This window comes from Somniosus microcephalus, chromosome 3 (genome assembly GCF_052327205.1).
Source record: "Somniosus microcephalus isolate GS21.2 chromosome 3, FLI_Smic_1.0, whole genome shotgun sequence".
NCBI classification, from domain to species: domain Eukaryota; kingdom Metazoa; phylum Chordata; class Chondrichthyes; order Squaliformes; family Somniosidae; genus Somniosus; species Somniosus microcephalus.
Window position 1 is genome coordinate 111,550,486 of NC_140989.1, and position 25,441 is coordinate 111,575,926.

General features: G+C 48.7%; 1 protein-coding gene across 4 annotated transcripts in view; it reads left to right on the top strand.

The window, feature by feature from the left end:
- The window catches only part of cnksr3 (cnksr family member 3), a 226,273-nt gene that overhangs the window by 161,129 nt on the left and 39,703 nt on the right, over nucleotides 1–25,441 (top strand). For all 4 annotated transcript variants that reach the window (XM_085981477.1, XM_085981475.1, XM_085981476.1 and 1 more), the window contains 3 exons: nucleotides 8,826–8,894; nucleotides 13,602–13,748; nucleotides 14,469–14,593. In XM_085981477.1, coding sequence (XP_085837603.1) covers nucleotides 8,826–8,894; nucleotides 13,602–13,748; nucleotides 14,469–14,593 — 341 coding nt within the window. The remainder of the gene's footprint in view (nucleotides 1–8,825; nucleotides 8,895–13,601; nucleotides 13,749–14,468; nucleotides 14,594–25,441) is intronic.

Here is a 25,441-nt window from a genome sequence, read left to right on the forward strand (position 1 = left end):
GAGCGCTGAGAGCGACTGGGGGGGGAAGGGAGCGCGGAGAGAGCGACTGGGGGGAAGGGAGCGCGAGGAGCGACTGGGGGGAAGGGAGCGCGAGAGCGACTGGGGGGAAGGGAGCGCGAGAGCGACTGGGGGGAAGGGAGAGCGAGAGCGACTGGGGGAAGGGAGCGCGAGAGCGACTGGGGGGAAGGGGAGAGCGAGAGCGACTGGGGGGAAGGGAGAGCGAGAGCGACTGGGGGGAAGGGAGAGCGAGAGCGACTGGGGGGAAGGGAGAGCGAGAGCGACTGGGGGGAAGGGAGAGCGAGAGCGACTGGGGGGAAGGGAGAGCGAGAGCGACTGGGGGGAAGGGAGAGCGAGAGCGACTGGGGGGAAGGGAGAGCGAGAGCGACTGGGGGGAAGGGAGAGCGAGAGCGACTGGGGGGAAGGGAGAGCGAGAGCGACTGGGGGGAAGGGAGAGCGAGAGCGACTGGGGGGAAGGGAGAGCGAGAGCGACTGGGGGGAAGGGAGAGCGAGAGCGACTGGGGGGAAGGGAGAGCGAGAGCGACTGGGGGGAAGGGAGAGCGAGAGCGACTGGGGGGAAGGGAGAGCGAGAGCGACTGGGGGGAAGGGAGAGCGAGAGCGACTGGGGGGAAGGGAGAGCGAGAGCGACTGGGGGGAAGGGAGAGCGAGAGCGACTGGGGGGAAGGGAGAGCGAGAGCGACTGGGGGGAAGGGAGAGCGAGAGCGACTGGGGGGAAGGGAGAGCGAGAGCGACTGGGGGGAAGGGAGAGCGAGAGCGACTGGGGGGAAGGGAGAGCGAGAGCGACTGGGGGGAAGGGAGAGCGAGAGCGACTGGGGGGAAGGGAGAGCGAGAGCGACTGGGGGGAAGGGAGAGCGAGAGCGACTGGGGGGAAGGGAGAGCGAGAGCGACTGGGGGGAAGGGGAGAGCGAGAGCGACTGGGGGGAAGGGAGAGCGAGAGCGACTGGGGGGAAGGGAGAGCGAGAGCGACTGGGGGGAAGGGAGAGCGAGAGCGACTGGGGGGAAGGGAGAGCGAGAGCGACTGGGGGGAAGGGAGAGCGAGAGCGACTGGGGGGAAGGGAGAGCGAGAGCGACTGGGGGGAAGGGAGAGCGAGAGCGACTGGGGGGAAGGGAGAGCGAGAGCGACTGGGGGGAAGGGAGAGCGAGAGCGACTGGGGGGAAGGGAGAGCGAGAGCGACTGGGGGGAAGGGAGAGCGAGAGCGACTGGGGGGAAGGGAGAGCGAGAGCGACTGGGGGGAAGGGAGAGCGAGAGCGACTGGGGGGAAGGGAGAGCGAGAGCGACTGGGGGGAAGGGAGAGCGAGAGCGACTGGGGGGAAGGGAGAGCGAGAGCGACTGGGGGGAAGGGAGAGCGAGAGCGACTGGGGGGAAGGGAGAGCGAGAGCGACTGGGGGGGAAGGAGAGAGACGGGGAGAGAGAGACTGGGGGGAGGGAGGGAGAGACTGGGGGGAAGAGAGAGAGACTGGGGGGGAAGAGGAAAGAGAGAGCGAGAGCGACTGGGGGGAAGGGAGAGCGAGAGCGACTGGGGGGAAGGGAGAGCGAGAGCGACTGGGGGGGAAGGGAGAGCGAGAGCGACTGGGGGGAAGGGAGAGCGAGAGCGACTGGGGGGAAGGGAGAGCGAGAGCGACTGGGGGGGAAGGGAGCGCGAGAGCGACTGGGGGGAAGGGAGCGCGAGAGCGACGGGGGGGAAGGGAGCGCGAGAGCGACGGGGGGGGAAGGGAGCGCGAGAGCGACGGGGGGGAAGGGAGCGCGAGAGCGACGGGGGGGAAGGGAGCGCGAGAGCGACGGGGGGGAAGGGAGCGCGAGAGCGACGGGGGGGAAGGGAGCGCGAGAGCGACGGGGGGGAAGGGAGCGCGAGAGCGACGGGGGGGAAGGGAGCGCGAGAGCGACGGGGGGGAAGGGAGCGCGAGAGCGACGGGGGGGAAGGGAGCGCGAGAGCGACGGGGGGGAAGGGAGCGCGAGAGCGACGGGGGGAAGGGAGCGCGAGAGCGACGGGGGGGAAGGGAGCGCGAGAGCGACGGGGGGGAAGGGAGCGCGAGAGCGACGGGGGGGGAAGGGAGCGCGAGAGCGACGGGGGGGAAGGGAGCGCGAGAGCGACGGGGGGAAGGGAGCGCGAGAGCGACGGGGGGGAAGGGAGCGCGAGAGCGACGGGGGGGAAGGGAGCGCGAGAGCGACGGGGGGGAAGGGAGCGCGAGAGCGACGGGGGGGAAGGGAGCGCGAGAGCGACGGGGGGGAAGGGAGCGCGAGAGCGACGGGGGGGAAGGGAGCGCGAGAGCGACGGGGGGGAAGGGAGCGCGAGAGCGACGGGGGGGAAGGGAGCGCGAGAGCGACGGGGGGGAAGGGAGCGCGAGAGCGACGGGGGGGAAGGGAGCGCGAGAGCGACGGGGGGGAAGGGAGCGCGAGAGCGACGGGGGGGAAGGGAGCGCGAGAGCGACGGGGGGGAAGGGAGCGCGAGAGCGACGGGGGGGAAGGGAGCGCGAGAGCGACGGGGGGGAAGGGAGCGCGAGAGCGACGGGGGGGAAGGGGAGCGCGAGAGCGACGGGGGGGAAGGGAGCGCGAGAGCGACGGGGGGGAAGGGAGCGCGAGAGCGACGGGGGGGAAGGGAGCGCGAGAGGCGACTGGGGGGGAAGGGAGCGCGAGAGCGACTGGGGGGGAAGGGAGCGCGAGAGCGACTGGGGGGAAGGGAGCGCGAGAGCGACTGGGGGGAAGGGAGCGCGAGAGCGACTGGGGGGAAGGGAGCGCGAGAGCGACTGGGGGGAAGGGAGCGCGAGAGCGACTGGGGGGAAGGGAGCGCGAGAGCGACTGGGGGGAAGGGAGCGCGAGAGCGACTGGGGGGAAGGGAGCGCGAGAGCGACTGGGGGGAAGGGAGCGCGAGAGCGACTGGGGGGAAGGGAGCGCGAGAGCGACTGGGGGGAAGGGAGCGCGAGAGCGACTGGGGGGAAGGGAGCGCGAGAGCGACTGGGGGGAAGGGAGCGCGAGAGCGACTGGGGGGAAGGGAGCGCGAGAGCGACTGGGGGGAAGGGAGCGCGAGAGCGACTGGGGGGAAGGGAGCGCGAGAGCGACTGGGGGGAAGGGAGCGCGAGAGCGACTGGGGGGAAGGGAGCGCGAGAGCGACTGGGGGGAAGGGAGCGCGAGAGCGACTGGGGGGAAGGGAGCGCGAGAGCGACTGGGGGGAAGGGAGCGCGAGAGCGACTGGGGGGAAGGGAGCGCGAGCCTGGGGGGAAGGGAGCGCGACTGGGGGGGAAGGGGAGCGCGACTGGGGGGAAGGGAGCGCGACTGGGGGGGAAGGGAGCGCGACTGGGGGGGAAGGGAGCGCGACTGGGGGGGAAGGGAGCGCGACTGGGGGGGAAGGGAGCGCGACTGGGGGGGAAGGGAGCGCGACTGGGGGGGAAGGGAGCGCGACTGGGGGGGAAGGGAGCGCGACTGGGGGGGAAGGGAGCGCGACTGGGGGGGAAGGGAGCGCGACTGGGGGGGAAGGGAGCGCGACTGGGGGGGAAGGGAGCGCGACTGGGGGGGAAGGGAGCGCGACTGGGGGGGAAGGGAGCGCGACTGGGGGGGAAGGGAGCGACTGGGGGGAAGGAGCGCGACTGGGGGCGACTGGGGGGAGACGGGGGGAGAGAGAGCGCGACTGGGGGGGAAGGGAGAGAGAGCGCGACTGGGGGGAAGGGAGAGCGACTGGGGGCAAGAGAGCGCGCGACTGGGGGCAAGAGAGCGCGCGACTGGGGGCAAGAGAGCGCGCGACTGGGGGCAAGAGAGCGCGCGACTGGGGGCAAGAGAGCGCGCGACTGGGGGGAAGAGAGAGCGCGCGACTGGGGGGAAGAGAGAGCGCGCGACTGGGGAAGAGTGCGAGAGCGACTGGGGGGAAGAGAGAGCGCGAGAGCGACTGGGGTGAAGAGGCCGTGACTGCGACTGGGGGGAAGAGAGCGCGAGAGCGACTGGGGGGAAGAAAGTGCGACTGCGGGGAAGAGGGAGAGCGCGAGAGCGACTGGGGGGGGAAGAGAGAGAGCGCGAGAGCGACTGGGGGGGAAGAGAGCGACTGTCTCCTTCCCAAGATCCACAAACAGGGCTGCCCTGGTGGACCCATCATTTCAGTCTGTTCTTGCCCCACGGAACTGATTTCTTCCTATCTCGACACTCTTTCTCCCTTGTCCAGTCTCTTCCCACCTGCATTCGCGACTCTTCCGATGCCTTCCACCACTTTAACAGTTTCTAGTTTCCTGGCCCCAACCGTCTCATTTTCACCTATGGACGTCCAATCCCTTTACACCTCCATCCCCCATCAGGACGGCCTAAGGGCCCTCCGCCTCTTCCTTGAACAGAGGCCCAACCAGTCCCCATTCACCACCACCCTCCTCCGCCTGGCTGAACTTGTTCTCGCATTGAACAACTTCTCCTTTTGACGCCACTCTCTTCCTCCAAATTAAAGGTGTTGCTATGGGAGCCCGCATGGGTCCTAGCTATGACGATAGCAAAACACTGCGGATGCTGGAAATCCAAAATAACAACAGAAAACGCTGGAAAAACTCAGCAGACCAGGCAACATCCGTGGAGAGAGAAACAGAGTTAGGGTTTCAGGTCGAAACCCTTCTTCAGTTAACTCTTTCTCTCTCCATGGATGTTGCCTGGCCTGTTGGGTCCTAGCTGTGCCTGCCTTTTCGTGGGATATGTGAAACATTCTTTGTTCCAGTCCTACTCGGGTCCCCTCCCTCACCTCTTTCCTGTATATTGATGACTGCATTGGTGCTGGTTCCTGCTCTCACCCTGATGGTTCACCTCAGACGCTTCTCTTCCCTTCCTCAACTTCTCGGTCTCCATTTCTGGGGATAGGCTATCGACAAACCTCCACTATAAGTCCACTGACTCCCACAGCTACCTGGACTACACTTCCTCCCACCCTGCTTTCTGTAAGGATTCTATTCCATTCTCCCAGTTTCTCCGTCTCCGCCGCATCTGTTCTGACGATGCCACCTTCCATACTAGTGCTTCCGACATGTCTTTTTCCTCCACCATGGTTGACCTGGCCCTCGACCATGTCCATTCTATTTCCCGCACTTCTGCTCTCATCCCTGCCCCTCCCTCCCGGAACCACGATAGAGTTCCCCTTGTCCTCCTCTTTCACTCCACCAGCCTCCACATTCAACGGATCATCCTCTGCCATTTACACCACCTCCAGCAGGATCCCACCATCGAACACATCTTCCCCCTCACCTCCCCTTTCAGCATTCTGAAGGGACCACTTCCTCCGCAACACCCTGGTCCACTGCTCTATCACCCCCAACGCCCCTTCCCCTTCCCATGGCACCTTCCCGTGCAAGTGCCCTTTTACATCCCTTTCCACTGTCCAAGGCCACAAACACTTCTTCCAGGTGAAAGTGATTTTCTTGTACTTGCAATTTAGTATATTGTATTCGCTGCTCATGATGCGGTCTCCTCTACATTGGGGAGACCAAATGCAGATTGGGTGACTGCTTTGTGGAACACCTCCGTTCAGTCTGTAAGTGTGGCCCTGTGATTCCAGTCGCATGTCACTTTAATTCTCCGCTCCACTCCCACTCTAATCTCTCCGTCCTCAGCCTCTTGCACTGTTCCAACAAAGTTCAACGTAAGCTCAGGAACAGCACTTCATCTTTTGATTCGGCACTTTACAGCCTTCTGGACTCTACATCGAGTTCAACAATTTCAGACAATAACCTCTGCCCTATTTTTTTTCTCTCTTTTTCTCTCATGGCAGCTGTTGATGATTCTGCCATTCCCATTTACACCTCATCTAGAGTCATCTTTTGTTTCTTAACTTGTCCCATTACCATCTCGTTTTGCCTTGCACCATCATTTTTGTCTTTTGAATCTCTTCTGCCTTTTACCCTATCACGGACCTTCCCTTTTGTTCTCTTCCCCACCCCCTTTCCCTGCCCCTACACTTGCTTAAAAATCTGTTACTTCTCTAACTTTTTCTAGTTCTGACGAAGGGTCATCGACCTGAAACGTTAACTGTTCTCTCTCTACGATGCTGCCTGACCAGCTGAGTGTTTCCAGAATTTTCTGTTGTTTGTGATTAGTAAGGATGGGTTGTAAGGGCATGTGCATCATTAGTTGGCATGTGTCCTACAAACAGCAACACCATTGGTGCTCAGTGAGTAATCGTGCCAGTAAGGGCAAACAGTGCAAGTGTGTGACCAGATTGCTTCTGTTTATTAAACTGATTTTGATCTTGGATGAGTTGGAAATGAAAGAGGTTGTGTGTATTGCCATATTATTCTCATTACTAAGTCAGCAATTCAACACTCTCTCCTAGAGACCAGTCACGATGGCCACAGAGGGAAGTGGTCGGTTTGTAGTGTTGTGTAATTAACAGCACTTGCAGTGGCCAATATCTTGCAGTTAAAAGAATCCAAAAGGTCATTTTGATTAAACTGTAGAAACGCCTTCTGAAGCATCTTTTCAGTTAGCTAACTATCTGTTTGGTCTGTGTATACAGTCAGCCCTGTATCTCTTTTTCCCTAAATGATAAATAAACTTGGCCATACTAAAGTAATCACTAATACCTATTTCCTACCAGTGGCATGAACATTGCAGTTGGTTAAATGCTTTTACTAACTGCTTTATTTTCAAAATAATCACCTTACCATGATTGTAATATTAAGTGAGTGTGTGCTTTTTGGGAGGGGAAAGGGGTTCTAATTTGTGTCTCCAAAATAATGTACCATGAGCTTTACTCAAAGACTACTTACTATAACTCAGAACTACAGGAGTGCAGATAACACATGTGGCTGTGGTAAATCTAGTTCCCTGTAGTAGGTTTGGAGGTGCTGGCATTCCAATATAGTCATCTGCTGATAATTGTCTTTTTATGTTAAATTTGAATTATCTAATCATTTGAAGCAACATAAACAACGACGAGGAGGAATTTTGCGTTAAGAAAAGTCTGTATGGCCTCTGAATTTGAGACCTCCAAATATATCCTGGGTTGACTAATTTCCAAAAGCATATTTTGGAGGTGAAGGGAATAATTCATTTTACAGAAGGCATGCGCAGTTGGTCAGACTTGCATGCCATCATACCAAGGACCTACAGACACCTGGTTGATGATTGATTGGCATCAAAACCATGTCTACCACAAAAAAACTTGATTGCTTAAAATATGAAAGATGCCCTTCAAATGATGGCACTGAGTAATGGACAGGTTTCACCTGCCTGGTCAACGTGTAAGTAGATTTACTCAAGGTCGAAGCAAGGGGGGTCTGGTGGCTGAAACCTATGTGGAATCCTTTAAATGCTGGTCAAGCTTATTCCTGCGGATGGAGGTGGTTTTGTGTTGCAGTGATGCTTCTGTCTTTGCCTGCTGCCTGTAGGACTTGTAACTTTTGTGTTCATGATCTCAACCCAGATGTTCTTGCTGAGCCAGGAATGTTTTTCTGCTCTTGCTGCAGAATTTGAAACCATCTGCAGGTTTTTGTTGTAATTGATCCCTCTGTTGGTTCTTGGCCAAGAGGAAGACTGTAACCCAGTAACGCTGCTGCAAAAACTAGCTTCTTTAAAAGCTTCACAGCACAGTAGTAACTGCAATTAGTTGAAAACCATACCGGTTCTGCGTTGTATATTTAAAAACTAGTTTAATGTACACAGCAATCTCAAGGTTTTCTAATTTGATAAAGATACAGTACCTATCCTGGTTTTTCAATTTTTATTTTACCATTCGGTCTTTCATTAAATGGTATGGTATTTAAATTTTCAGTATTTGTAATGTTTTGTATTGTTGGAATTTTTAGAATTTCTGGTCCAAAGCGAGTGAGTTTGATGCTCTTAGCATACAAGAGAGAAAAATTCATGTACCCGCTTATAATCAATTTACAGGGTGTTTTCCACCGCCCCCCCCCCCCCTTCTCTCGGACACCCAGCCAAATATAATATCCACAAGTGTACTTTTTCCACTATAAGGTTCATTGGATGGCAGCCATGAGCACGAGCCCTGGCTTTTTGCCCCCCACTCCACTCTCTGCAGTGCTGGGGCACTTGCAGCACCCCCACCACCACCACCCAGCTAAGATCACTTAAACCAGGGATCTTTCCGTCTATATGGTTCAGATCCACTCTGAGCAGTGCATGTGGCTGCTGGGCCCCAAGCTAGTCTGCCTTTGTTAGTTTCTTTTCCATGCAGACAGTTCAGGCCTTTTGCCGAGTGTGGGGGTGGGTCCTAATACCAGGCCTTGACAACGCTGCTCTAAATTTAACACAAAAGTGATGGAACTTGGTAGAAATGAGAATGCAGCTCTGAATTGGTCTGTAGGCTCTTCCCCATGTATTGCAATTGGAAAGCAATTGGGTAAACAGCTATTTGGGGGATCATAGCTTATTCAGTATTTTTGAATTGCCACATTTTATTAAGGTTTTCAACTTTCCAACAGCAAATGTTTTGTTCTGAAATTGAATATTTGTAAAGGCTATCTAGTTATATTACTCCAGAATAACATGATTTAAACTCTTCTCTCCAGCAATAATTTCTGTCTGGTACCAATAAGCCTAGAATGTCTGCCAGAAAACAAGTGGCTTGGCACAGAATGGCTATTAATATGATAAAGTCTGAACTGTTCTCACCTGTTGTCTTCAAAGCTGTACTGGGATGTACACCTGTTAATAATAATTGTGAAGAACTGAACTGCAAATCAGTGAAGTTAAACATAGAAGGGGGACTTGTGAGAATTCTGGCATGCTGACAGTACTTGTAATTTTTGTGGCACAGGAGTAACCTCGCTGCATCAAGGAGACACTCGATAATAGGTGTCTGTTTTTAATATTTTCCTTCTCTGTTTTGCAGTCGCCTGCTGATCAATCACGAAAGATTCATGCTGGTGATGAGGTGATTCAGGTGAATCAACAAACTGTGGTAAGTACTGAGCAGATGACTGAAATGTTTATTTAGACCTGTTGAAACTGATAATGGCTGAATGGCTCTGCATTTAGGCTTACTCTTGCATCTTCAGTTTCAGCTGATCTGAAGGATACTGAGCTGTCTGAATAATTCATGGTCATAGTATTTTCAGTGTTGTGATAGAAAAACTATATGTATAGCATTAGAGTACAGTGAATGAATCCCAAAGCACAGGTCTCCTTTTGATTTCCGAAAGGGTTGTGTAAAATTTTAGTGTCACAAGAGCATAAGCATTATAATTTGTACAATGGGTGACTTCAGGTAACCTACTGATGAGTCCTGCACCATCCTACAGATTTTGTTGTACAGGTTTAAGGAATAAAAACTGATTGGCTTTATGTGGAATGTATTGTTTTCTTGCAGAGGGAGGTGCAATAAATATTGGTAGAGACCAGGGTACTGATGACCCACCTGTCCTCTTAACTGATGCAGGAGTACAGCATTGGGTTGCTCAGTGTTTTGTCTAACCTCCGTGGTGCAGGAACTTGCTCTTTTTTGATCTTCAGGCAGCTTGGATGTGCCACATTTTGCATTACATGCCATTCATTGGCTTCCTTAAATATCTGCTTAATTTATATCATATACGAAAAAGAACACGTGCTACTACCAACTTGGTGGTTGAATACAATGCCTAATGGCAAAGAAATTAAGCAAAGACTTTGTAACTCTCTTCACGGAAGAAGACGCAAAAAACTTCCTGGAAATAGTGGACAACCAAGGGTCTAGCGAGAATGAGGAACTGAAAGATATTAGTATTAGTAAAAAAGTAGTACTGGGGAAATTAATGGACTGAAAGCCAATAAATCCCCTGGACCTGATGGCCTACATCCTAGGTTTTGAAAGAGGTGGCTATAGAGATGGTGGATGCATTGGTTGTCATCTTCCAAAATTCTACAGATTCTAGAACGGTTCCTGCAGATTGGAAGGTAGCAAATGTAACCCCATTATTTAAGAAAGGAGGGAGAGAGAAAACTGGGAACTACAGACCAGTTAGCCTGACATCAGTAGTAGGGAAATTGCTAGAACTATTATTAAGGATGTGGTAACAGGGCACTTAGAAAATAATAGGATTGGGCAGAGTCAGTGAAAGGGAAATCGTGTTTGACAAATCTGTTAGAATTTTTTGAGGTTGTAACTAGCAGAATAGATAAGGGCGAACCAGTGGATGTGTTGTATTTGGATTTTCAGAAGGCATTCGATAAGGTGACATGCAAGAGGTTATTGAACAAAATTAGGGTTCATGGGATTGAGGGTAATAGAGTGGATTGAGGATTGGTTAATGGACAGAAAACAGAGTAGGAATAAACGGGTCATTTTCGGGTTGGCAGGCTGTAACCAGTGGGGTACCGCAAGGATCAGTGCTTGGGCCTCAGCTATTCACAATCTACATCAATGATTTGGATGCGGGAACCAAATGTAATATATCCAAGTTTGCTGATGATACAAAGCTGGGTGGGAGTGTAAGTTGTGAGGAGGATGAAAGGAGGCTTCAAGGGGATGTAGACAAGCTAAGTGGGCAAGAACATGGAATTATAATGTGGAGAAATGTTAAGTTATCCACTTTGGTAGGAAAAATAGAAAAGCAGAGATTTTTTAAATGGTGAGAGATTGGGACATGTTGGTGTTCAGAGGGACCTGGGTGCCCTTGTACAAAAATCACTGAAAGTTAACATGCAGGTACAGCAAGCAATTAGGAAAGCAGATGGTATGTTGACGTTTATTATAAGAGGATTTGAGTATAAGAATAAAGATGTCTTACTGCAGTTATATAGGGCCCTGGTCAGACCACACCTGGAGTATTGTGTACAGTTTTGGTCTCCTTACCTAAGGAAGGATATACTTGCCATACGGGGAGTGCAATGAAGGTTCACCAGACTGATTCCTGGGATGGGGGGGAATTGTCCTATGATGACAGATTGAGTAGGCTAGGCCGATATTCTCCAGAGTTTAGAAGAATGAGAGGTGATCTCATTGAAACATACAAAATTCTTGCAGGGCTTGACAGGGTAGATGCAGGGAGGATATTTCCACTGGCTGGGGAGTCTAGAACCAGGTGTCTGTCTCAGAATAAGGTGTCAGCCATTTAGGACTGAGATGTGGAGAAATTTCTTCACTCAAGGTGCTGAATCTTTGGAATTCTCTACCCCAGAGGGCTGAGGAGGCTGTCGTTGAATATATTCAAGATGGAGATCGATAGATCTTTGGATATTAAGGGAATCAAGGGATATGGGGATAGTGCAGGAAAGTGGAGTTGAGGTAGATCAGCCATGATCTTGAATGGCAGAGCAGGCTCGACGGGCCAAATGGCCCACTCCTGCTCCTATTTCTTATGTTCTTAATGTAATGGATCATATATACCAGGATGATTCAAGGTTGAATTCCTGACCTGAACTGAATTAACTGATCAATTCAGCTGCTACAGTTGGCCTCAGTGCCTTTGCCAAGGGAAGGTGGAGGGGGGGCTGAAGAAGTGATAACCTAGATTTTCCTCCTGATTTGCTAGTTAGTGATCTCTGGCTGATTCGTTTGGGGCTATGGGTTTGCAAGAAATTTAAGCTGGTGTGGCTGTCGAGTGCTCCCACAAGCATTACCTCCCATTGCCCTGTAGTGCTTGAACACACAGCAAAAGAGTGGGAAATGGGCTCCTGGAACTCTTACACACAACTCAATTTGACTCTCCTGCTCACCTGAGCTTTATAATGTTTGCTTGGCTGTACTTCCTCTGCTGTGCTCCAGAAATTTGTATTTTCTGTTGGACATATGCTGTTCCTATTGAGATGCAAGCTATCCAAGTTACTGTATTGTGGTATGAACAAAAGTTGGCTTGGGAGCAGTTATGCATGAACATCAAGTCATGATATGAGCTTAGACTCTATTCATGTCTGTCCATCATTCCGTGCTTGTGTGCAGGATTTGGAGGACATTATTTACTGTTTAAAGTCAGAAAACTGCTTTAGCTATAATAGAAATTGGCATTTCTGAAACAACATATTGACCTATGTGCACGTTCTGCATTCAAAGAATTAGGAATTGACATTGGTAGAATACAGAATGTAAATGACATAGAATCTGCCGCACATAAACAGGCTGTTCAGGCCAACTAATCTAGGTGGCTGTTTATACTCCACACAAGCCTCCTCCCACCCTGCCTCTATTCTCTTCTCCCTCATGTAAGCATCAAGCCCCCCCCCCCCCCCCCCCCACCCTTTCCCCCAAAAAGCAACCACTCCATGTGGCAGCATTCTCCACATAGAAATTCCTTCTAAATCTGATCAGTCAGTGGCTCTCACATTTTTGCCCCTTGTTCTGGACTTGCCACAAGTAGAAACAGTTTCTCCACTTTCTGCCAGTCTGAGAAACTTCCCTTAGCTCCTACCCTCTACTTTCTGTTTTGTAGCCATCTTTCAATTAATTCTGCCTGGCCCATGCCTTCACACACCCTGATTTTTGTCATCTCTCTTTTTACTGGTACCTTATTGAAGACCTCCTTAATGTTCATGTGTACTGCATTGCCCTTGTCTGTGCTTCTTCATCAGCCAAGCTGTTCCAGTACAGCTACAACACTGGCATCTACCTGACAATGTGGAAAACTGCCCAGGTATGTTCTGTCCACAAAAAGCAGGATAAATCCCATCCGGCCAATTACCCCTCATCAGTCTACTTTCAATCATTAGCAAAGTGGTGGAAGGCGTCGTCAACAGTGCTATCGGGCAGCACTTACTCACCAATAACCTGCTCACCGATGCTCAGTTTGGGTTCCGCCAGGACCACTTGGCTCCAGACCTCATTACAGTCTTGGTCCAAGCATGGACAAAAGAGCTGAATTCCAGAGGTGAGGTGAGAGTGACTGCCCTTGACATCAAGGCAGCATTTGACCGAGTGTGGCATCAATGAGTCCTAATAAAATTGAAGTCAATGGAAATCGGGGGGGGAAAACGCTCCACTGGCTGGAGTCATACCTAGCACAAAGGAAGATGGTTGTGGTGATTGAAGGTCAATCATCACAGTCCCAGGACATCACTGCAGGAATTCCTCAGGGCAGTGCCTAGGCCCAACCATCCTCGGTTGCTTCATCAGTGACCTTCCCTCCATCATAAGGTCAGAAGTGGGGATGTTTGCTGATGATTGCAGTGTTCCGTTCCATTCGCAACTCCTCAGATAATGAAGCAGTCATTCGTCTGTAATCTGTAATCATTTGTACCGCTCTCTGATACTGAAGGAAGTACAGAAACTTTGTAAATAGGATTTTGCGCTTTTAAATCTTTTAACTTTCTTTGTGCAATGTATGGGTGAAGCTGATGCATCCCAGTAAATCTGCAAGGACTTTGTGTATCAGGACCGCAAAATGCGACTGAACTAAAAGCTTTTTATTGCTGGGCCCTTCACCATTTGGGGTTCAGGCTGTTCTTAGTTTTTTTTTTAGTTTTGTTATGTAAAATATCATCAGGAATGGATTGAAAGAGTGAATAGGCTAATACGGTTCTAATAATTTCAAACCGTACTTGCCATCCAATTTTTGATGAGAGTAATATATTTCATGTTTTTGCAATAATAGGGCTAAATGTTTAGGGTTTGTTAGATGAGAAATTTGGCATCAATTAAAACAATTTAAAGAAACTCAAATTGTTTAGTAATTTAGACCTGGTTCCACTGTGTTAAAAGGTTGGATGGCAGTTGAAAAATCTTGTTGGAAAACTTCGTGAAGACCCTACAGGTGTGGTACTTTTGTTGAAAAAACGGCCAGCAAACACATGCAACTTTACTCCAGCTCCTCTGAAGAACATGCGCTGGAAACCACCAGTTGTGCAGGTAAGGCACTGCTTAAGAGTTTACAGATCCATTCTCATTGGTGGCTGTTTACAGGTGCCAGTGCTTGCTCTCAATATTGTTATATCGCAAGATCAACTAAATGATCTAGTCATTTATTTCATTGCTGTTTGTAGGACCCTGCTGTGTGCAAATCGGCTGCTGCATTTCCTACATTACAATAGTGACTGTACTTCAAAAGTACTTCAATGGCTGTAAAGTGCTGTGGGACATCCCAAAGTTGTGAAAGACACTAAATAAATGCAAGTTTGTTCATTGAGCTTGAGAGCATTTATATCTAATTAAGATGCTACAGCATTGTGAAGCTCTTTTTTTAAAGTAGCATTTCTAGAACTGATCTTTTAGGGGAATGCAGTTTTATTTTTAATCCAATAGTACAGTGTAGAAATATTTTATGTTAAAATTAATCTAATTTCACATTATAATCAGCAACAGAAACTTGTAGAAATTTTGCACTGTTCTGAAGAAAAAGCAAATGTTTGAAAACTGGAACTGTCCAACAGATGTGGAGGAAGCTGTGAAATACTTCCTGTCCTTGGCTGTCATCCAGTTAGGAACTGACGTGGAATAAGCTCCATGGTATTAATCTCATATTTGACCATGCTCCTTTATTTCTCTCTCCCTCCCGCCAACACCCCCCCCATCCGCACATAAAATGAGTCTGCCTTTAAATAGTTTAGCACTCCTTTTTTTCCTCTCTAGACCAGCCCTTCACAGACCGCAACTCCGTCAACAGCCAGCACGATGGAGATGTCCCAAAAGAAAGAAAAGCCTGCTATTAAGGATCTGTACATCCCACCACCACCAGCTGTTCCATATACTCCACGGTATGAAAACCCCATGAAATCTCAGAACAAAAGGCTTCTTGTATCGTTAAAGCTGGCACATAAACCCTGTAATGGGTCTACACAGGGAGAATGAACATTTCACATACGAGGCAGAGTGTTGGTAGTGAATTTGGAATAGTCATGAGAGAATATGCATGAGGACTAACTCCAATGCTTCTACAGTCAGATGCTGCCAGTTAACCATTTGGATACCTAACCCTCGCTTTATCATGGCTAAAGAATGCTACTGACTTAATCATAGAGTTAAAAACCTGACCAGGATTTGAGCTTGATCCTTTCCTCCTTTTACAGTAGAGTGTAAACAGGAATAGAAATTTCTCTTGGGATAAAATTTATCCTGTAACCCCCAACGTGAAACTAGAATTTCAATCTCGGCCTGGTGATACAGTGCATTAGTAAATGCTCTTTCACCCTTGTACAATAGATATGCTAGATAATTTGAAAATGGCACTTGAAGGCAAAGTGGAAGTCTTGTAAAGATAATTTTTGTTTTCCTCCCCCTTGCTTTACCCTCCTTCAGTGGGTAAATGTTACACTTCGTTCGATATTCAGCTTGTATTCATACTTCATTGACTGAACTCTAAGTGAGTCACTCTTGAATTTTTGGTCCCAATCGCACCGGCACCTCCAAAGCATTACCTGGGCATTGAGGGGATGTAGTTATAGTACAACACACGCTGCACAAAACCGTCTTTTTAAAAAAAATAAAAAAAAAATAAAAAAATTTAACCTATAAAATTTTTTCAACCTGGGAGTAGCTTTGTTCACATTTTTAAAGATTTTCACATGACACTGCTAAACTTTATCCTTAGGGACTCCAACTGCAGGTTTACACAGTGATCTGCAGTTTGGGCCCTGTTGATGGAGTTTGAAAGTTAGTTCTGGAGATATGCCTTGATCTGATGTTGGTATCAGTTCTGGGGCAGAAGGGATCTGTTCAAGATGAATGGGTTACACCTCAACAGAGCTGGAACCAATGTCCTTGTGGGGGATGATTTAAACAAATTTGACAGGGGGTGGGGAACCAGAATGAAACATTAGAAAGGAGAAACAAGCTTCACACATGCTGTGCAAGGCAAATAGCACTAGCGTAAAGAATAGTTCAGAAATGGGAGGGATCAGATAGGGGGTAAATGAAAGACAGTCTAAGATGAGTTTGGTGTGCATGTGCGTAAATGTACGTAGTGTGGAAATAAGGTTGGTAAGCTGCAGGCACAAGTTGCCACATGAGACTATGATATAGTGGCCATAACACAGACCTAGCTCTCATAAGGGGAGGTTTCGGAACTTAATATTCCAGGCCACAAGGTATTTAGGTGGGGTGGCAGTATTGATCAAATTAACTATTACAGCACTGAAGATTAACGGTGTAGCTGAGGAGTCAAAGATTCTATTTGGTTAGAATTAAGGAACACTAAAGGAGCTATTATGCTACACCTAGAATCATAGAATAGTTACAGCACGGAAGAAGGCCAATCGGCCCATCGAGCCCGTGCCGTCTCTCTGCAAGAGCACTTCAGCTAGTCCCACTCCCCTGTCCTTTCCCTGTAGCCCTGCGATTTTTTTTTTTTCCTTCAGGTATATTATGTCCGTGTGTAATTGAGACACGGACTGCAGGAGTTGGTTACAACAGGTGTTTACTGAGTGGAGACAAAACTGGAACTACTATGCAAAGTTACTACACAGGCTTATATACAAGGGTGGTCACTACTGGTACTGCAGTATACAGGGGCTGCAGAATATAGTTCCTTCTGCAAAGTACATACACTACAAGGTACTTATCCAATTCCCTTTTGAAAGCTGTGATTGAGTCTGCCTCCACCACCCTTTCAGGCAGTGCATTCCAGATCCAAATCACTCGCTGAGTAAAAAAGTTTTTCCTCATGTCGCCTTTGGTTCTTCTGTCATTCACCTTAAATCTGTGTCCTCTGGTTCTCGACTCTTCTGCCAATGGGAACAGTTTCTCTCTCTCTACTCTGTCTAGACCCCTCATGTTTTTGAACACTTCTGTTAAATCTCCTCTCAATCTTCTCTGCTCTAAGGAGAACAACCCCAGCTTCTCCAGTCTATCCACATAACTGAAATCCCTCATCCCTGGAATTATTCTCGTAAATCTTTTCTGCACCCTCTCCAAGACCTTCACATCCTTCCTAAAGTGCTGTGCCCAGAATTGGACACAATACTCCAGTTGCGGCCGAACCAGTGTTTTATACAGGTTCATCATAACTTCCTTGCTTTTGTACTCTATGCCTCTATTTATGAAGCCCAGGATCCCATATGCTTTTTTAACTGCCTTCTTAACCTGCCCTGCCACCTTCAATGATTTGTGCACATATGCCCCTGGGTCTCTGTTCATGCACCCCCTTTAGGATTGTACCCTTTAGTTTAGTTTATATTTCCTCTCTTCATTCTTTCTACCAAAATGTATCATTTGGCACTTCTGTGTTAAATTGTATTTGCCACGTGTCCGCCCATTTCACCAACCTGTCTGTCTGTCTTGAAGTCCATCACTATCCTCGTCACTGTTCACTATACTGGGTGTATAATATAGGCCACCAAATAGTGGGAAGGAGATAGAGGAGCAACTTTGCAGGAAAATTACAGAAAGATACAAGGACTACAGTGCTGTGATAATGGGGGACATCAATTATCCTAATACACTTGGATAGTAACAGTGTGAAGAGCAAAGATGGGGAGGGATTCCTGAAATGTGTACACGAGAACTTTCTTCCAGGTCAATGAGGAAGTAATCTGCTGGATATAGTTCTGGGGGATGAATTGGAGCATGTTTCAGTGGGGGAGCATTTGGGGAACAATGTTCATAATATCAGGTTTAGAATAGTTACGAAACATAGAAGATAGCAGTAGGCCATTCGGCCCCTCGAGCCTGTTCCGCCATTTAATGAGATCATGGCTGATCATCCAAATTAAGTACTCTGTCCCTGCTTTCTCCCCATATCCCTTGATCTATTTAGCCTTAAGAAATATATCTAACTCCTTCTTGAATATATTTAATGAATTGACCTCCACTGCCTTCTGTGGTAGAGAATTCCACAGGTGCACCACTCTCTGGGTGAAGAAATTCTTCATCTCAGTCCTAAATGGCTTACCCCTTATCCTTAGACTGACACCCCTGGTTCTGGACTCCCCTGCCATCGGGAACATCCTTCCTGCATCTAGTCTGTCTAGTCCTGTTAGAATTTTATAAGTTTCAATGAGATCCCCTCTCATTCTTCTAAACTCTCGCAAATATAAGCCTAATCGACCCAATCTCTCTCCATACGTCATTCCTGCCATCCTGGGTATCAGTCTGGTGAATCTTGGCTGCACTCCCTCCATGGCAAGAACATCCTTCCTCCGATAAGGCGACCAAAACTGCACATAATACTCAAGGTGTGGTCTCGCCAAGGCCCTGTACAACTGCAGCAAGACATCCTTGCTCCTGTACTCTAATCCTCTCGCTATGAAGGCCAACATACCATTTGCCGCCTTAAGCGCCTGCTGCACCTGCATGCTTACCTTCAGCGACTGGTGCACAAGGACACCCAGTTCTCGTACTTCCCCTTTTCCCAATCTATTGCCGTTCAGATAATAATCTGCCTTCCTGTTTTTGCCACAAGTGGATAACCTCGCATTTATCCACATTGGGCAGATGCAGTATAATCACCCAACCTGTCCAAATCGTACTGGAGTTTCACGACATCCTCCTCACAGCTTACCCTCCCACCCAGCTTTGTGTCGTCTGCAAATTTGGAGATATTACATTCAATTCCCTCGTCCAGATCATTAATATATATTGTGAACAGCTGGGGTCCTAAGACCGATCCTTGCGGTACCCCACTAGTCACTGCCTGCCACTCGGAAAACGACCCGTTTATTCCAACTCTTTGCTTTCTGTCCGCCAACCAGTTCTCTATCCAAGTCAATACCATGCCCCCAATCCCATGTGCCTTAATTTTGCACACTAATCTCTTATGTGGGACCTTAGCGAAAGCCTTCTGAAAGTCCAAATACACCGCATCCACTGGTTCTCCCTTATCTATTTTACCAGTTACATCCTCAAAATTCCAGCAGATTAGTCCAGCGTGATTTACCTTTTGTAAATCCATGTTGACTTTGTCCAATCCTGTCACTGCTTTCCAAGTGCTCTGCTATTACATCTTTTATAATAGACTCCAGCATTTTCCCCACTACCGATGTCAGGCTTACCGGTCTATAATTCCCCGCTTTTTCCTCTACCACCTTTTTTGAATAGTGGGGTAACATTAGCTACCCTCCAATCCATGGGTACCGTTCCAGAGTCTATCGAGTTCTGGAAGATGACCAGCAATGCATCTACTATCTCTAGGGCCACTTCCTTAAGTACCCTGGGATGTAGACCATCAGGCCCTGGGGATTTATCGGCCTTCAGTCCCATCAATTTTCCTAACACCATTTCCCTACAAATATTGATTTCTTTCAGTTCCTCCCTTTCATCAGACCCTATGTTCCCCAACATCTCTGGGAGGTTATTTGTGTCCTCCTTTGTGAAGACAGAACCAAAGTATGTATTTAGTTGGTCTGCCATTTCTTTGTTTCCCATTATAAATTCCCCTGATTCTGACTGCAAGGGACCTACGCTTGACTTCACCAATCTTTTTCTCTTCACATATCTATAAAAGCTTTTACAGTCAGTTTTTATGTTCCCTGCAAGCTTACTCTCATTCTATTTTCCCTTTCTTAATTAATCCCTTTGTCCTCCTTTGACTCCTAAACTGCTCCCAATCCTCAGGATTATTGCTTTTTCTAGCCAATTTATATGTTCTCTCCTTGGATCTTATGCTATCCCTAATTTCCCTTGTTAGCCATGGTTGAGTCACCTTTTTTGTTTTAATTTTATGCCAAACTGGGATGAACAAATTCTGTAGCTCATCCATTCGGTCTTTGAATGTTTGCCATTGCCTATCCACCGTCAACCCTTTGAGTGCCATTCCCCAATCAATCCTACCCAACTCGCTCCTCAGACCATTGTAGTTTCCTTTATTTAAATTGAGGACCCTTGTCTCTGAGTCAACTACTTCATTCTCCATCTTAATGAAGAATTCGATCATATGATCGCGCCGACCCAAGGGGCCTCGTACAACAAGATTGCAAATTAATCCTTTCTCGTTACATAATAGGGTTACAGCAAGGGTGGAAATTGCAGAGCCTCTAGCCACAATCTTCCAATCCTCCTTGGAAATGGGAGTGGTGCCAGAGGACTGGAGGATTGTAAATGTTACATCCCTGTTCAAAAAAGGGGAGCAGGATAAACCCGGTCATTACAGGCCAGTCAACCTAACGTACACAGTAGCAGGGAAACTTTCGGTCAATAATCTGGAACAGTATTAATTGGCAGTTGGAAAAGTATGTGCTAATAAATGAAAGTCAGCGCGGATTTGTTATAGGCCAGATTGTGTTAACTAACTTGATCGAGTTCTTTGAAGTAACTGAGAGTTGATGTGGGTAATGCAATTGATGTGTGTATGGACTTTCAAAAGCCATTTGATAAAGTACCACATATTGGACTAGTTAGCCAAATGAAAGCCCATGGGATGAAAGGGGCAGCGGCAGCATGGATACGTAATTGGCTAATGGACAGAAAGCCAGAGAGTAGTGGTAAACTGTTGTTTTTCAGACTGGAGGGAAGTATACAGTGGTGTTCCCTAGGGGTCGGTATTAGGGCCACTGCTCTTTTTGATACATATTAATGACCTGGACTTGAGTAGACCGAGCATAATTTCAAAGTTTGCAGATGAGAAAAAACTGAGAAATGTAGTAAACAGTGAGGAGAATAGTAACCAACTTTTTATTTAAATATATAGGGTTTGCTTTGAAGCGGGCAGACACATGGCAGATGAAATTTAATGTAGTGCAGTATGAAGTGATGCATTTTGGTAGGAAATATGAGGGGTAATATAAATTAAATGGTACAATTTTAATTTGTAAAAAATGGCGGCGCGCACGGACGCAGCGGCTTTGTCTCTCCCGAGACTGAGCGTTTTCACCCCCCTTCTGAGTCTCTTCTGGACTCTGCTGATACGGGAATTGAGGGCAGACCTACTGTACAGCCGGCAGACGCTCCTAGACATCGGGGCCGACTGCGTGCGGCTCACACTCAGCGACATCGATCTGCCTCCTGACATCGCCCGCCCCCCGGGACCAGCGTGGCGTCCTTCCCCAGCCGGAAGTCGGCGCAGACCGCGCAGGGAACGCAAGCAGAAGCGGGGTAAGAGGGCCGATATCCAAAACAGGCTGAAGAGGGCCCCACACAAACCCTCCCTCCCAAGTATTTTCCTGGCCAACGTCCGGTCACTGGAAAACAAAATGGATGAGATCAAACTGGATCTCTCCACACAGAAAAGGACAAAGGAATGCTGCGCCATGATCTTCACGGAGACCTGGCTGAACAATGGCATCCTTGACACCACCATCCAACTAGAAGGACACACGGTCTTCCGCGCCGACAGAACTGCAGACTCCGGTAAGAGCAAGGGAGGCGGTTTGTGCATTTACACTAACAATGCCTGGTGCACTAACACGGACATAATCGATAGATCCTGCTCGGCTGATTTGGAATTCTTCATGGTAAGGTGCAGACCCTTCTACCTGCCTTGGGAATTCATGGCTGTTATCATCACTGCGGTTTACATCCCACCACACGCTAATGCCAAACTAGCACTGAAGGACCTCTACAGGGCCATCAGCGAACAACAAACTGCGCACCCAGACGGAGCTTTTACCGTCGCGGGGGACTTCAATCACATAAACCTAAAAACTGTACTACCGAAATTCCACCAGAATGTTTCCTGCCCCACAAGAGGGGAGAACACTCTGGATCAAGTCTACACGAGCATTGTAGACGCTTATAAGGCCATTCCCTGCCCCCACCTTGGGAAGTCTGACCACCTCTCCCTGTTTCTAGCCCCGGCATACAAACCGCTCATCAAGAAAGGGAGAACATCAGTGAGATCAGTGAAAGTATGGCCAGAGGGGGCAGTCTCGGAGCTTCAGGATTGCTTCGAATGCACTGATTGGGGCATGTTTGCCCATAATGACATCGAGGAATACGCATCCACAGTGCTATTCTACATTAACAGCTGCGTCGAGGTCGTCACGACCCATAAAAATATCAGGACATACCCCAACCAGAAACCCTGGATGAACGGAGAGGTCCGCTCACTGTTGAAAGCACGCGACGCAGCATTTAAATCTGGCGACGCGACGGCTTACAGTGCAGCTAGGACCAACCTAAAAAAGGGGATCAGGACTGCCAAAAGGAAACAGACACTGCGGATAGAGGATCATTTCCGCAACAACTCGGACCCCCGGCGCATGTGGCAAGGCATCCAGTCCATCACTGACTACAAGGGCAAAAACACCAGCCCCCTCGGTTAGCGATGCCTCCCTTCCGGAGGAGCTTAACAACTTCTAGGCTCGCTTCGACAGGGACAACAGGGAGCCGGCTACCAAAGCCTTGCCACCCCCGGAAGACCAGGTGCTCACTCTGTCGACCTCCGACATAAGGGGTGTTCTACGCGGAGTGAACACACGAAAGGCTGCTGGACCGGATAGCATCCCTGGACGGGTACTCAAGGAATGTGCTGATCAGCTGGCTGATGTCTTCGCCGCCATCTTCAATCTGTCATTGGCCCAGGCAGTAGTCCCTACATGCTTCAAGACCGCTACCATTATTCCTGTGCCAAAACAAACGGCTGTGACGTGCCTGAACGACTAGCGACCTGTCGCACTCACACCCATCATAATGAAGTGTTTCGAGAGACTGGCCCTGGCTCACATCAAAGCCAGTGTTCCCGCCTCTCTTGACCAACACCAGTTTGCCTATTGTGCAAACAGATCAACAGAGGATGCAATCACAACTGCTCTACACTCGGCACTGAATCACTTAGATGGTAAGGAGACCTACATCAGAATGCTGTTCATGGACTACAGCTCAGCATTCAACACTATCGTCCCCAACAAGCTGGCCACCAAACTCCAAACTCTTGGCCTGAACACTTCCCTCTGCAACTGGACCCTGGACTTCCTAACAAACAGACCCCAGTCTGTCAAATTAGGTAACCACACCTCCCCCCCCCCCCCCCCCCCCCCCCCCGAACCCTGAACACGGGGGCCCCACAAGGATGTGTGCCGAGCCCCCTCCTCTACTCCCTCTTCACCCACGACTGTGTGGCTGTTCATGGTTCCAACACCATCAAGTTTGCGGATGATACCACGGTAGTAGGCCAGATCACCAACAACGATGAGTCAGCCTACAGGGAGGAGGTCCAGCATCTCGTGAAGTGGTGTGCCGATAACAACCTGGCCCTTAACATCAAGAAAACCAAAGAAATCATTGTGGACTTCAGGAAGTCTAAAGGCGGAAGTCACCCCCCCCATCCACATCAATGGGGCTGTGGTGGAAAGGGTGGACAGCTTTAAGTTCCTCGGAGTCCACATCTCGGAAGACCTCTCCTGGTCCCTCAATACCTCCTCTCTGGTGAAGGCGGCCCAGCAGCGCCTATATTTCTTAAGGAGGCTGAAGGGATGTAACCTGTCACCCCTGATCCTCTCTAACTTTTACCGCTGCACAATAGAGAGCATCCTGACAAACTGTATCACAGTATGGTATGGCAGCTGTAGCTACTATGACCGGAAAGCCCTGCAGCAGGTAGTCAAAACTGCCCAACGCATTACCGGCACCCGGCTACCGACCATAGAGCACATATACCAGAAACGCTGTTTACGGAGGTCACGGTCCATCATCAAAAACCCTACCCACCCCAGCCACAGTCTGTTCGCCCTCCTGCCATCTGGGAGACGCTACAGATGCATTCGCACCCGAACGACCAGATTTAGGAACAGCTTCTTTCCCAGGGCTGTCATCCTACTGAACTCCACAAATAAACTCTAAAGCCTGCACATCTGCCAATGCACTTTATTATGGTTATGTTTATGTTAATGTATTACAAGCCAAATGTATGTTGAAAGTTTAAATGTCTTAATCTAAATGTACACTCTCGGGAGCCGCAAGCCGACATTCGTTGTACTGCACTTGTGCACTAACAATGACAATAAAATTTGATTTGATTTTTTTAAAGCGGGTGCAGGAACAGAGACCTGGGGATGTATGTACACAAATCTTTGAAGGTGGCAGGACAAGCTGAGAAGGCTTTTTTTTTTTTTTTTAAGAAAAAGCATATGGGATCCTTGGCTTTATTAATAGAGGCAGAGAGGACAAAAGAAAGGAAGTTATGCTAAACCTTTATAAAACACTGGTAGGTCTCAACCTGGAGTATTGTGTTCAATTATGGGCACCACAGTTTAGGAAGGAAGTCGAGGCCTTAGAGAGGGTACAGAGAGATTCACTAGAATGGTACTAGGTTATGTGGAGAAGCTGGGGTTGTTCTCAGATCAGAGAAGGTTAAGAAGAAATGTGATAGAGGTATTGAAAATCATGAACAGTTTTGATAGAGTAAATAAGAAACTGTTTCCAGTGGCAGAAGTGTCGGTAACCAGAGGACGCAGATTTAAGGTGATTGGCAAAAGAACCAGAGGGGACATGAGGAAACATTTTTTTCCGCAGTGAGTTGTTGTGATCTGGAATGAACTACCTGAAAGGGTGGTGGAAGCAGACTCAATAGTAACTTTCAAAGGGGAATTGGATAAATACTAGAAGGGAAAAAAAGAGCAGAGGAGTAAGAATAATTGGATCATTCTACTGAAGAGCTGACGCAGGCACGATGGGCAAAATGGCCTCCTGTGCTGTATCATTCTTTGACTCTTTGGGCCCTGCTTGCAACACTATCTTCCGTATTGCTGGGAAGTGGAAACTGCTTTGCAATGATGCTGAAAATGGTGTGAACCAAGTTGTACAAATGGGAAAGTCACATTTGACTTCTGGTCCAGGCTAAATCTTCACCCTACTTTACAGTGAAAGTGCAATTGGTTTTGGCATCCTCAGTCAGAAGAGTGAACAGAAAATTGACTAAAGTTTAGTTTCTCTCTCCCTTCACCTGTCCCCAACTCCTTTTCCAGAAAAATGCACATACGGATCTGGGGTGAGGACAAGACCAGCACGGCCATGAAACCCCATCCCATTGTTTAAAACATTGCCAACACTTGTGGAAAAACTATGTGGGGAGATAGAGCTTTGTCACAGCCCATTGACTCATAAACCATATTTGCTGCATTCAGGCAGTGTGGGTAGGGAAGAGGAAAAATAAGTATCTGCCAAAGAGCACAAGTTAAATTTTGGGGACCAAATTTCTACTTTCACAAGAAGACACCCAGATAATTAGTAATCTGATGTGAATTTGGAATTCAAAACACTGCTGATTCTGATAAGTGACATAGCTGTCTGAAACGATTTACCTTTAGGCAACTCTAGTACGAGCATGCCAGAGTCGCCCTTGTGCCTCCAGCAGAGGTTACAGTCTGTCAGTTCCCTCTATAGGCTAGTTTCTATGCGAGAGATATATTAAGTTACGCATCGTGTAATGAAGCCTCAGGCCAGCAAGCAAGGTGATACTCTGTGCATTGACCTGTGTGGACCTCCACTTATCTGACTTTGCAAATTGGGGGTTCTGTCTGGTTTCGTGGATGAAGATTTGTTTTTGTTTTTTTATAAAGGTGTAAACCAAGAATGAGAATAGGATGGGGTATTCCAGTTCAGCCAGTTTCAGTAGGATAGAACAAAAAATAAAAACACATGTAATTTTTAAGCATCTGTGCAATTACAAGCCACGTGGAATTGTCCTTTTTGATGGGCACATTAAGTGTGTTATTTTAGGCAACACCGCTATAATA